The sequence below is a fragment of the Aplysia californica genome, unplaced genomic scaffold (assembly GCF_000002075.1).
Source record: "Aplysia californica isolate F4 #8 unplaced genomic scaffold, AplCal3.0 scaffold00757, whole genome shotgun sequence".
NCBI lineage: Eukaryota > Metazoa > Mollusca > Gastropoda > Aplysiida > Aplysiidae > Aplysia > Aplysia californica.
This window is the reverse complement of record NW_004798027.1, coordinates 67,508-80,599: the sequence shown is the minus strand read 5'-3', so window position 1 is coordinate 80,599 and position 13,092 is coordinate 67,508. Positions and strand designations below refer to the sequence as shown.

The window sequence follows — 13,092 nt, the reverse complement described above, 5'->3', positions numbered from 1 at the left end:
ATCTGAAGCAAAGAGCATACTTCCTGCGGACACTTTTTTGGCTGAGTGGCCCATCTTGTTATGTACTATCATTGATGATACATACATTATGTGTACATAGCTTTGTACTTATTAATCTTTGTACAAGGACATTTGTTTTGTTTAAAATGTTCTGCTAGTAGTAGTACTGCTCTGCTAGGCATATATATTAGATATTTACGCGCATTAATTATATAGGCCTATACAGTGCAGCCTGTCTTATCTCTATAACGCCATTGTCAGGACCAGAAAAAAATGTTGTTATAGAGAGTTGTCGTTATAGAGAGGCTACCAAAAGCTACTAATGACACATGGAAAAAAATCGGCACCTGGGCACCATGTCGCTGTACAGATGATGTCGTAATATTGAAGGTCGTTATAGAGAGGCTGCACTATATGTTATAATATGGTCATTTCGAAAAACAGATTTTTCCATCTTAAAATTGCTCGTTTCATTTTGAGTGAAAAATTTGCTATATATATAATAGTATAGGTTTGATGCCCCTTTCATCACTGAACTGTCTACTTTAAGAAACCAGTCCTCCGAATACAACGTCCGCCTCCGATAGGACCTGGCCAAATTATGGGTGGTGAGTCTTACTTAAAAACTCCCTAAATCAACCCAAGCTGAGAACGCCTTGTAGGAGATAAAAACCAGGGCCATCAGCGCTGCAGTGTAAGCCATCATGATACCAAGTGAGCTAATTAATGGGGGTTTTTGGGGGGGATTTGTTATCTGTTAAATGTTTTTAAAAAAGTTTTAGTAGGAGTTTTACGGCACTTGCAACACAATAAGGTCATACAAGTCAAGTGCCGAAGATTAGAGATGTTACTAGAGAGTAACAAACACAAAAAAGGAGGGGAGATAGAGACGATAGATTTTGTATAGGAAAGAAGGAGCAAATCACACCAGAGCACCCGTCAACCACCCACGTTAAGAGTTTTACGGCGCTCGCAATGCACAAGGTCATATGAGTATGTGAGCTGACTGTCAGAGTGAAAAGAAACACAATCACATTTCGACAGAAAGAAATGATAGAGGGAAAGGAAAGAAGTGAGATGTAAAAGTGACATCCTGCAACCATCCACACCTTCAAATTTCATAGTCATAAAGCTGCAGTGTCTTAGATTTAGAGTTAGAGAAGACTTGGTGAGGACAAGAGAGGGAAAAACAACAAACTGGAAAAGTCAAATCTTTTACAGACCTTCACACGGCCTCACTCTTTCTTTCCTGTTTTAAGAAATCTAACAAGACTACTCACTACATCACAGGCCCTACAGTATAATACTATAACACGGATAGCTTTAGAATTCTTCGAGACCGGCCTTGTTAGTTCGAGGGATATCTTACAAAAATAAAGAAGAAAAAAAAGGGACTGCAGACAAAGTTTGGCGCATGCGTGGTTTCCAGTCTTCTGAGTTCAGCCTATCCATGTTATACGGTAATTTACTACTGTAATAATCATTTTTCATATTGTTCTTCTGTAATAATCACTTTTCATACTGTATATATACATGTATCTGCTGCCATTTTTCATTACATGCTCAATCTAATAAATTGTATGATACTCAGCTTGAAGTTTTTCTTCTGTTGTCCTTTTGAATCTCTGCTACCAGCATTTTTGTTTTAGTTTTAGCAAGCGTTTTACGGCAATTGCAACACAAGTAGGCCTACATTGTAGGTCATATAAGTGCCAAAGATTGGAGGTGTTGCGTTGCAAGAGAGAAACCAAAAAAAAAAAGGAGAGATAAGGACAATACTGCCGTAAGCTGACAAAACGCCTTTTCTCATTTTGGCGCCAAAATGGTTTATATTACTAGATCTAAATCAAAACCTGATCGGTTACCCTTCTTGTGTCGTGATATAATAATCACAGATAGCATCTGTATAGCGCAAATCCTCGCTCAACAGCAAGCTCTATGCGCTTCACAATCTATACTAGTACCCTAGCAGACCTGAGAGAATTCTGAAACAACTTCAACTTCCTGGGAAGCACACAGAGTAAGCAGCCATTTATAGGCGCTAAAACACTTACATACTGACAAGATCTTTCGCTGTCTATGGCCAGGTACTCATTCCCAAGTGGGTGAAGTGAAAAAAATTTGAGTAAAGTGACTTTCCCAAGGACACAACGTCGGCCCCGCGGCTCGAACCACCAAACCCACAACGTCACCATTATGAGTCTGGTAGCCTAACAACTAGGCCACTGGTGCTACAATAATATGGTCGCTTTTAAGGACAAACGGGCTAACCCAGAATTTGGAGGTTTCCAGAAATATTTACCTACCCGAAAAGTGGGAATTTCCCGACATGTAGGAGAAGTTTGGTTTCATAGGTGTGTATATTTGTTTGGTTACAGAGTAAACTCTCCTTGTCATTTAAAGAAACTGAACAAGGGGCAAAATCTTTACCTTCGATTATCTCAAAACAGCATTTTTAGGGGTAGCCCCCTTGTGCTTAAAAGCGACCAATTAGTCTCCTGTACCTTTCAAATAAATCAATAGCTTATCCAAAACAGGCAATAACAAAATGTCTTGCAAAATAAACTTTTTTTTCTCCTTTTTAATCCATTAATAGTAAAAGTTTCAACAATGAGAAATTTTAAAAAAACATCTGTGTATACATATATATCAATGTGATGATAACAACAATAAGGCTTGCAAATTCCGACCCTTAAACTGATGATAGTAACCACAGAAAGCTACTTCAAATTACTCGCAACATTGAACAGATCTAGAATACAATAAAAATCAACACAGAAACAAAAATAAAAGTCCCTCTTTAGTTTTTAACTAAGGCTCAAGAAGAACATCTTAGGAGGCAGCGAAAAAATTCTTGAGAATAGCGGGGATCTCCGACTGTTCCTTGTAGTAGACGACGATGAAAGACTTGCCATTGTGGGCGCCACTGATCATCCCAGACAGACCTGAAACAAACATTTTTACAAAAATGGCCTTCATTACTATGGAGTTATTTCAAAAGAAATCTGTTTACAATCAATTCTCTCATTAACCCCCTCATGACCTATAAGAAGTTCGCCATTTTTATGCCTCCATTGACACAACGATTTAGACTAGACCAATGAGGAGGCAAGTTTTCTGACCCTGCCTGTTAGGGCCAACTCGTGCTGAGAGGGATACAACATCCCAGCAGAAAGACTGAGATACTCGTTATAAAGTTATAAAGCCTCCCCACTCAGGATTGTATACTTTTACCTCTTGGTGTTGAAAATGCCACGTCCAACAAGTGTCAAAAATAGGCCTCACCTGGACAAGGCCCTTCCAGAGGCTTATAAATATAATGTATCATTATTACCAGTACCAGCGAAAGTTTTCAAAATCTAAAAATCCCAGATTGCTATTACATTACCACTATCTATCTGCAACTATAACCCCCCTCCCCCAACACCCACTCATCTGTATTGTAGAAAATAACTAAGTAAAATTCAAAGTCAGCACACTTTTAAGCAAATAAGCTGAAGACACTAATCAAGGAGTAGGAGTCTCACACATTTATACATTAGATTCTGGGACAGATCTCCGTATCCATCAGAAATCCAAGAGGCTAAATAGCCTACTAAAAGAAACAAATCCTGTGAACAGACAAACGACGTCTAGAACAAGTTGGAGCACATCAGAGGTCATCTTTACTTGTATTTCTGCTCAATTCCATCCAATAAAAATTCACGACCCACTTCCTAACTTCTGCCCTGACCGGATCCCACTGACTGTACTGTACTACATGCAGTACTTGCTGGAAAAACAACTATAGTCGACTACAAAATGACGAAATGGTATAGGTTTAACGCTCCTATCTACACAATTAGGTTATTTAAGAGGCGGGACTTCAGAGTTTAACGTTCATCTCTGAAAGGACTGAGCCAAGAGGGAAATTAGAGTTAATTGCCTTTCCCAAGGACACAACATCCGACGGAGATGAGGCTCGAACCATAGTTGCCCACGGATGAGTTGATGTCGTCGGGAGAGAGAAAAAAAAAAGATCAACTCATCCGAAGTTCAACTTAACCGTTGGGACGTGTAAAGAAGAAGAGGTGCTGGGACCCCAGAAAAAGATCAACCTAACCAAAGATCAACCCAAGCGAGTTCAACACAAGTGCGGTCAACTGTAGCCTGTCCCCGTGGTTTTAAGCACCCCGCATAATTTAGTAAAATTTGATCATTTAAAAAAATAATTTCTGATAATTTTCCTTTATCATTCTATGTTAAAATTAACAGAATTGCATAATTTCACATTTTTGGGCTCAGTTTGCATAATTTCAGAATTTTTCTTGCATAAAACGACGGGGACAGTGTAGGGTAAAAAAGAGGAGCTTACGTTTGCCTTCGTCTGTTCTGAACAAGCACAGGATTCTTTTGCCCATGGCCACAGCTCTGCCTAGTTCGTAGCCCACGCCAAGGGACGGCTGGGTCACCTCAGCAACCACACCTGCGGGGGAAAAGTGGATTCATTCTTATACAGTAGTCTCCGCCTAAACGCACGCCATACAAAAGCATGCTCCGCTCAAACGCACGCTTTCGTCCTCTGACGTTTTTTTTTTACTATATAATTTTGATGTACAAACGCACGGTCACTCCCCCTAAATGCACGTTCCAATCTGCGAAACACGCTGACAGGTAAAGCTTGACTAAGGGAAATTTCACTACGACTACTGTACGATCTGCATAGCTTGCTTAAGACAAGCCTAGAAAACCGGATATTTTGCGAGACTGCCCCGTACGCCGAACAAAGAGAGTGATGGACAGCATTTTCACACACCACTTTCCAGACACATAGGTCTGGGACTGGTTGGTCATATGTTGGGAGGTTGGGGGACAGAAACGTTATTTGATTGGTCACTGGAAATGCATCTCTTTGAGAGAAGGTTTCTGACTGGGGTTTGAGTGACTGCGTGTTGGCAAAAAAAAAAAAATTAGACTAATGCGCTCACTGGTCATCTCAATATTTCTATACGCCTGCAAATTATGGACACTAACAGCAGAATTAGAGAAAAAGATTCAGACCACTGAGATGAGATGTTACTGCAGACTCCTTGACATCTCGTGCAAAGACCACGTTTCAAATGCTGAAGTACGAAAGAGAATCACCAACGCAGTGGGGCAATATGAAGATCTACTGACCACAGTGAAGAGACGAAAACTAAAATGGTATGGGCATGTCACAAGATCTACAAGACTTGCCAAAATAATCCTGCAAGGAACCGTACAAGGAAAGAGAAAGAGAGGAAGGCAGAGAAGGAGACGGGAGGACAACATTACAGAGTGGACAGGAAAGACGATGGGTGACAATCTGAGGAGAGGAGAGGACAAAGATAGATGGCGAGAGCTGGTTTTCCAATGCAGTGGTGCCCCAACGGTTACCCCAACCACAGGATAGAAGAAGAAAAAGAAAAAGAAGTGTTGGCTAATGTTTAGTTAGACCTAAGCCTATGATGCGCAACACGCGTGAATGCTCGTTCATGAATTTACGGTCGGGGGTGGTCGCTTGGAAAGCCACTTGTCTGGGCCGTCGTCTCTATGACTATCACCAACAATTTCTTTTTAGGCTATTGGTTCGCGACATATTTTTATGGTGCATTCATTACATCGAGCCTGTCTCTCTGCCCCCCCAACACCCATTCAACGCCTTTGCAGTCTTAACCGCAGTCGGGGAATCTTTTACAAAACAGTCACGTGTCATCACATTATCGGCCCAAAGTGACCCCCACCCCAAAAGGAGGTCATTAGAATATCAAGGCAATGAGATGACTGCGTCCCTTCCTCCCTTTGCAAAGGTTCATGTAAACAACGCACGCTCCGTATAATCACACGCTAAGGAGCCCTCCCGAGTACCGTGCGTTAGGCGGAGACTACAGTATTTGAGTGACAAGAGCCATCAGATGCGAAAAAACACACAGAGATAGAGAGATAAAAAGAGAGAAAGAAATAAAAACAGAGAGAAAAGAAAGAAGAGATCGAGAAAGAGAGTTTAGTTTTAGCTTAAGTAGAAGTTTTACGGTGCTCGCAACTGTGTGAGCGCCAGAAGATTAGAAGGGTTACAAGAGAGTAACATACTAACAAACATAAAAAAGAAGGAGGGGAGATAAGGACGATAGATGTTTGATAGGAAAGAAGGAGCAAACCACACCACAGCACCCGCCAACCACCCACAGAGAGAGAGAGTGTGTGTGAGAGAGAGAGAGAAAAAGAGAGAAAGAGAAAGAGAGAGACAGAGAGACAGAGAGAGAGAGAGGGAGAGAGAAAGAGAGAGAGAGAGAGAGGGGGGGGGGGAGAGGGAGAGGGAGAAAGAGAGAGAGATTTGAGAAAAAAGAAGCACACTGACAAAAAAAAAAGGCCAGTTCGGGCAAGAAAAAGTATGACGGACAAACAGAATCAATGGATTTAAACAAATTGGGGAATGAAGAAAAGAAAAGAAATAAGACTAAGACCTAGCAGTTGCACTTTCTCACCATTCATGAGAGAGCCAGAGACAAAGAACACACTATGTAAGTCTTCAGTTTAGTTTTAGTTTTAGTAAGAGTTTTTAGATTAGAGTCGTTACAAGAGAGTAACAAAACATAAAAAAAGAAGAAGGGGAGATAAGGACGATAGATGTTTGATGAGAAAGAAGAAGCAAGCCACACCAGAGCACCCACCAACCACCCATAATGTAAGTGTGAGACAGGGTAAACACGTCATGAAAATGTCATAAAAAACACCCAGAAATTTAAATTGCACTTACAGTCGCATTCTGACAGCATACCGACATCAGTATCATGGATCTCTTTATCCGGCATTCTGTCTGTAAAGATCAGAAAAAGGGAAAAAAAAGAAACTGGTCTAAACAAATTTTAATGGGTTAAATTTTCTTTCAAGACGACACATTTTTTTGGTAAAAGCCTAGACTTTGTAGCACATTATCAAATTCCTTCTTTTATATACAAATGTACTGAAGACAAATCACTATCTACCCTAGAAATACAAAGTTTTATCAGCTCAGTACCAAGTTTTGAGAAATCTGACATTAAAACAGTTTCCCAACATGATCAAGCTTCTCGAAAGCATTTCTTTGAATATCTTGATAAACAGGAGCGCAGGCACAGGTCGACGGATGCATGATTTTGAGTCTTCTGTGTTCGACCTATCCGTGTACAGTACAGAGATCATCTCAAATCAATAAATTAAAGTCAGTCAAGACGCCTACACAGGACACAGTACATCTGTCCCACAATACACAACAACTTCACAACCTCGAAAATGAGTAGACAAGAAAACTGCTAGCAAAGAAATCAAACAAACAAAACGTCCATTAGAAAACAGGTACACACTTGGGTCGTCGATAGAGTAGTCTTTGTCTCCCACAAACTCGGTGAGCACCTCTCCGTAGTTATCCTTGAGCTGCTGGATGATGCTGAAGTAGATACCAACATCTTGGCGGCCCCCTCTGATGCTACCAGCAAAGTAGATTTTCATACTGACTTCCTGCAATATAAAGAAATCAAAGAACGTACATGATGAGATCAAGAGAAAATACTGTTAACAAGCAAATCAAAGAACACGAGATGAAGAATAGAAATACACATGTGAATGTACAAACGATTATATATATATATATATATAATGATATAACACATGATATAATAATATAGTGCAACCTCTCTATAACGATAGGACCCCGCCAAAAAATTATGTTGTAATAGGCCTAGGGAGATGTCCTTATAGAGAGGTAACGAAAAACTACTAGATAATTTATAAGGAAAAAATCAGGACCTGGACACCATGTCACTATACAGAGGACGTCATTATAGAAAATCAATCGAAGGTCGATATAGAGAGGCTGCACTACTGTAGGCTATAGAAAATACTGGACCTTGATAAATTAAAATAGGCAAAATCAAAAGATAGGCATCATCATCATCATGCAGAAAAGCAAATTTATGGTAACCTCTATGTAAGTCTGAGAGAGGCGTTCTTTTGAAATTAAATTTTGTCATTTCATTAGGCTGGGGAATATTTTTAGAAATTGAACTACTCTTACCCAATCAGACTTACATCTAGACCAGCAGAATTGAATAATAAACTTATAATATTGCAATGCTGTGGAAGATACTGAGACATCACGGAATCCCACAGAAGTTGGTTAACCTCATCGAAAGCATGTACGAAGGGACAAGTTGCAGGGTTATACATGATGGCCAGCTCACTGACAGCTTTGACATCAAGACTGGTGTGAGACAGGGATGTTTACTATCACCTTTCCTCTTTATCTTGGCAATCAACTGGCTGATGAAGGAAACCATCAGAGGACACAGAAACGGTATACAGTGGACCCCATGGACACAGTTGGACAATCTGGACTTTGCAAATGACTTGGCGCTTCTGTCACACACTCAGGAACAGATGCAAGCAAAGACAACAATTTTAAACAGCATATATATCAGAGTCTGTTGGATTGAGGATCCACCCCGGAAAGTCGAAAGTCCTAAGGATAGATGCACTACGAAAGGAACAGGTCACAGTACAAGGAAATGCTCTTGAAGACGTATAATCCTTCTGCTATCTTGGGAGTATAATTGACAGAGAGGCAGGAACAGGCGCTGAAATAAGGTCTCCCATTGGAAAGGCACAGACTGCATTTATTTCTTTGAACAGGATTTGGAGGACCAGGGATATCTCATTACGAACAAAGCTTAGAATTTTCAACTCAAATGTGAAGTCAGTCTTGTTGTATGGATGTGAAACGTGGAACTCATCCCAAACGTGTACAGTGGAACTCTGATTCAACGAGAACTCTGATTCAACGGTATGAGATAGATTCCCCGTTTTTTTCCTTCTTTAAAATAAAAAAAAATAACCTGGATTCAACGAGCAATGAAATCAGCGAGCTCGGATTCAACGAGGTCGCTTCCAGGGTGAACAGTCCCCGCAGACGTGGCTTCGCTCATTTTTCTCCCTCAACGAACTTTATCTATTCCTGGAAATCACCCATTGCACCTGCATCGTTAACCATTATTCACTTACGATTGCATGCAACCAACCAGCGGCCTTTTTTCGAACCAACACATGCGTTGTTGGCACGTACAATGATAAGCTAGTCTTCACGTACATCTACGTAAATGGTAATGAATTGTGTGCTTGTCTGTGTGCGTTGTTGGAACGTACAATGATAAGCTGGTTTTCACATACATCTACGTAAACGGTAATGAATTGTGTGCTTGTCTGTGAAATCAAAAGTTGCCCCATGCTAGGCTAGGCTCTACACAGCAGCACAACCTTTTGGTAAACAATCGAGATGACACAGGCGTGTGCATTTCAATGAACCTGTCTTTTTTTTTTTTTTTACACAGCTCATATATATATATATATGCAGGCATTTCAGGCACTACTTGTGACTTCTCTTTATACATTACTTGCTCAGGGCGTGTAATTGATCTACAAAAAAAACCTCGTGTTTGCCATAACGAACACTTGGATTCAACAAGGTTTTAGGTCAGGCCTGGCGACCTCGTTGAATCCGAGTTCCACTGTATAAAGAGGATCCAGGTTTTCTTAAACAAGTGTCTGAGGAAGCTACTGAGGATCAAATGGACAGACAGGATCACCAACGAGGAAGTTTAAGAACGAGACAGAGCCCAGTCAGAGGTGAGGTGGGAAGAAGACGTTGCAATGGATTGGACACACTTTCAAAAAGTCTAGCAGCAGCATTTAAGAAAAGTGTTAGATTGAAACCCACAGGGTAAAAGATCAAGAGGAAGACCACGTGGAACCTGGAGAAGAGTCTTATGGAAATGGATCATGTACAGAAAAGTGGGAAGACGTGGTGTGACATCAAGTGACTAGATCTAATCTAGCTCAGGATAGGGAAAGGTGGAGAGTGTTTGTTCGTGGCCTATTATATCCGGTATCCTAATCCAGGGTGAGAAAGGCAATGGTGATGAATATTGTAATTTTAATGACAATGTTAACAATTTTATCTACAAAATTATAGATCTAATCTAGATCTAACCTAGATCTATATAATATCTAGATTTAGATCCAGGCCTACAGTAGGCCTATTTAGAATATTATATAAATCTAGATCTAGATCTAGATCTTATAGATCTAAATAGATCTAGAATCTAGATCTAAATCTAGATCTAGCTAGAGTCCAGTATCTCTAGATTTTAGTGATCTAGATCTAGATCTAGAATCTAGATCTATTTGTAAATCAAGAAGAGGTCACGAGTCAAGAAGGGGGAAAGTCACCAGTGACGACAAGACTGACAGAATCGGGAACTGTTTTTTTTAACATTTTAATTCTAAAGCCATTATAATGCTAGCGAGGCAAAGCGACGGCCTGCCAAGCCTGCAACAGTCACAGTCTGAGCTAGATTTTATATCTAGATCTAGATCTAGATAGACTGACACTAGATCTAGATCTACATGTATGTATTCAACGAACATGTATGTAGATCTAGATCTAGTCATGTACTGTTACCAATGATATGTTATTTACTATCATTGCTGTTACTTACTGCTGTAATCAGGGCACAACAAGAAGTCAAAATCTGAAAGAAAAGTGAAAGTAAAAATTGAAAAATGAACCAATGTATGTGAGATTTTGTGAAACGCGCCTTTTTGCCGTGGCCACTAGTGATGGTCACTCTACGGTCAACAAAGTCAAAGAATATGAAATCGACTGAATCGGCTATGGATGGATACCTTGGCCCAGAATTACGGTGATAGTTTTCTTAATTACATTTTTTATATGAAAAAAGGAGGTGAGGGGCGGGGCGGGGTGGGGCGGAAGTGAGAACCAATGTTCTCAGAAAAGTAGAAATAATAGACTTTGGTTGGTCTGCAAGACCGCTTCTGTTTTTAGCCTTTATAGACTCTATGCCAGGCTTTTTATATTTTGAGTTCTCAACCCTATGCTAAACTGGCATTTAAAAGTAATACAGGAACTTCCGGGTCAAGTAGCACGGTGCATGTCATTAAAAAAACACGAAGATGGCGGGTCCACAAGAAGTTCAGAACCTGCTCCAGGGTCTTATGAGCGCAGAAAACCAAGTCAGAAGTCAAGCGGAAGTATGAAACGACTTTTATTTTAAGTTATTTGTAGTGTTAATAACTATATTAAGTTTGTAGTTAATAGTTTTATTCTAAACTAAAGCGCACGTGCTTCAGTTGGCTCGTTGCCCATTGCCATGCCATAGCATAGCTGTAACTGCTCAGCCTGTCCTCCTTGGCTTGTAAGTTCACGTTATGTTGGACCGACGCGAACGATAAAATAGATCGAGCTGAAGTCATTGTTCGGTACCCATTGTTCCAGTCAAAATGCTCATTTATGAACTATGCTGACGCGAAGAATAGAGTCACCCACTTTCAGTGAATTGCCTGCAGTTCCTCTTTGACAAAGGCTTTTGTGACTTTGTCTTGTCATCCCCTGAGTGCCAGGCCTGCATGCATTCTCATTCTTGATCTTGCATGATCATGATGTGTCCTTTCCTGAATTACACTTAGGGATACACGCTTACAGGAACCCTTCCCGAGCTTCTGCACCCTTTTCCCTGCTTCTGCACCCCTTTCCCTTTCCTTAATCTCCAACGCAAACAGAACTTGGTTTATCAGGATGGTTCTACATCGCTTGTTAAGATTCTGTTTTACTCCATTGATCTATTAGATCTAAATCTAGAGTTGATCTTGTAGTTCCGTTCGTTTAAGTCCACGATCCATTTGTTTACATCCAGAGAAGAAACCAGAAGTCTTGATGACCAAATACTATTTGAAATAGGCTATACAAAGAGTACGGATGCAACCTAACTGCAAAACATCAAATTAGGATAAAATTCAGGGGGGCATGCCCCCCTGAACCCCCCCCCACCCTCCATATTTTTATTAGGTTGGGGGGCTCCCTGAAACCCCCCTGCTCTTGACTTTAGCGAACAAAACTACAAAACCGCTGATCTAGACTCTATATTATTGAAATTTTATTGTTCACTAAAAATAGGGTCTGCTGAACTAAATAAAGGATGGTTGCCATCCTTGGCATATTTCCACATACCAATGTTTAGGCACTTTCTAAACGGCTATGTTCGAATTTGAGTAGGCTACACTATCTATAAGAGGAAAGACTGATCTCTTGCCTTCTCGACGTTGAAAATCAAGCAATACCTGATACTGATATAAAAGTGTTTCCAACACCCAAAAAAATTTTTAAACAGGTAATTTATATGTAGATCTAGAACTAGGCCTACAAACTTCAACTTCCACATCTCATCAGTTTGCCCTATTTTCTGTTTGGTTGCCAAGTTTCATTCATATTTGTGTCTAGAATAGAGCCGACCGAATTTGAGAAAGTTTATCACCTGCGTTTTGCTCTGATAAAAAAAAAAATACACCGGCAAATGGACCCAAAATTACGCAGCGTTGGCAAGCCCGATTTACAGTGCATAAGAAAATAGACAAAAAATCACATGAGAAGTTGTAAGTGGATTGGACATACCTTGAGAAAACGAAAAACAAGCTTTAACCATTGAACTTATACTATAGAGATAGATCCACATGAAAAGAGAGAACTAAGGCTCAAAAATATTTGGAGGAGGAGCTTAGATTTGGACCTATAGGAGATAAGGCACAGCTGGACAGAGGTGAAGACTAGGCCAAGGCAGAAGTACATGGAGAGCTGTTGTTGGTGGCACGGGTGGGATGAGAAAGGATGATGGTGATTTACTAGGAAACTGATTCTGTTTTACTTCCTGCCTAACAGGGGTCAGCTCTTGTTCTATCCGGACTGGTAAATATGCTGAGCTGTCACAAAAATCTCCTTCAAAGTCTTAAGCCAAGTTGTTGGTATTCATTTGTTGGAAAAGACAATGATGTGTCAGGGGGGAGTACAAGAAATATCTGCATTTGGAAGAACATGATAGCAGTGGTTTCTACAATATTACAGTGGAATCCTGTTATAATGAGAGGGAGGGGACCAGTGCGAAATGTCCGTTATAGCAGGATTCTCGTTGTAAGGGATCCAGTAATACATTCAAGGGAAATACAGTGGAACTCGGATTCAACGAGATGAGATGAATTCCCCGGGGGGGG

At 40.4% G+C, this 13,092-nt stretch overlaps 2 protein-coding genes across 2 annotated transcripts in view; one reads left to right on the top strand and one right to left on the bottom strand.

Moving 5' to 3' along the window:
* Window positions 1–2,555: 2,555 nt before the first annotated feature.
* LOC101863136 (putative 2'-deoxynucleoside 5'-phosphate N-hydrolase 1) lies at window positions 2,556–10,984 on the bottom strand. Its single transcript, XM_005109230.3, has 6 exons — window positions 10,978–10,984; window positions 10,629–10,744; window positions 7,344–7,497; window positions 6,758–6,817; window positions 4,355–4,465; window positions 2,556–2,945 (listed from the first exon to the last, which is right to left on the bottom strand). The coding sequence occupies exons 1-6, from the start codon at window positions 10,982–10,984 to the stop codon at window positions 2,833–2,835; spliced, it is 561 nt and encodes a 186-aa protein (XP_005109287.2). The 3' UTR covers window positions 2,556–2,832.
* The window catches only part of LOC101845653 (importin-5), a 33,139-nt gene continuing 31,003 nt past the window's right edge, over window positions 10,957–13,092 (top strand). Inside the window, exon 1 of the mRNA XM_035972610.1 lies at window positions 10,957–11,082. Coding sequence (XP_035828503.1) covers window positions 11,005–11,082 — 78 coding nt within the window. The 5' untranslated portion in view covers window positions 10,957–11,004. The remainder of the gene's footprint in view (window positions 11,083–13,092) is intronic.

Bases quoted from the DNA above. Each gene is read 5' to 3' on its own strand.
- LOC101863136 (XM_005109230.3), bottom strand. The intron at 7,498-10,628 runs GCGCGTTTCACA...TTTATATTGCAG, and splicing joins CTAGTGGCCACGGCAAAAAG to GAAGTCAGTATGAAAATCTA. The intron at 4,466-6,757 runs GTAAGTGCAATT...TTTCCCCCGCAG, and splicing joins TATGCTGTCAGAATGCGACT to GTGTGGTTGCTGAGGTGACC.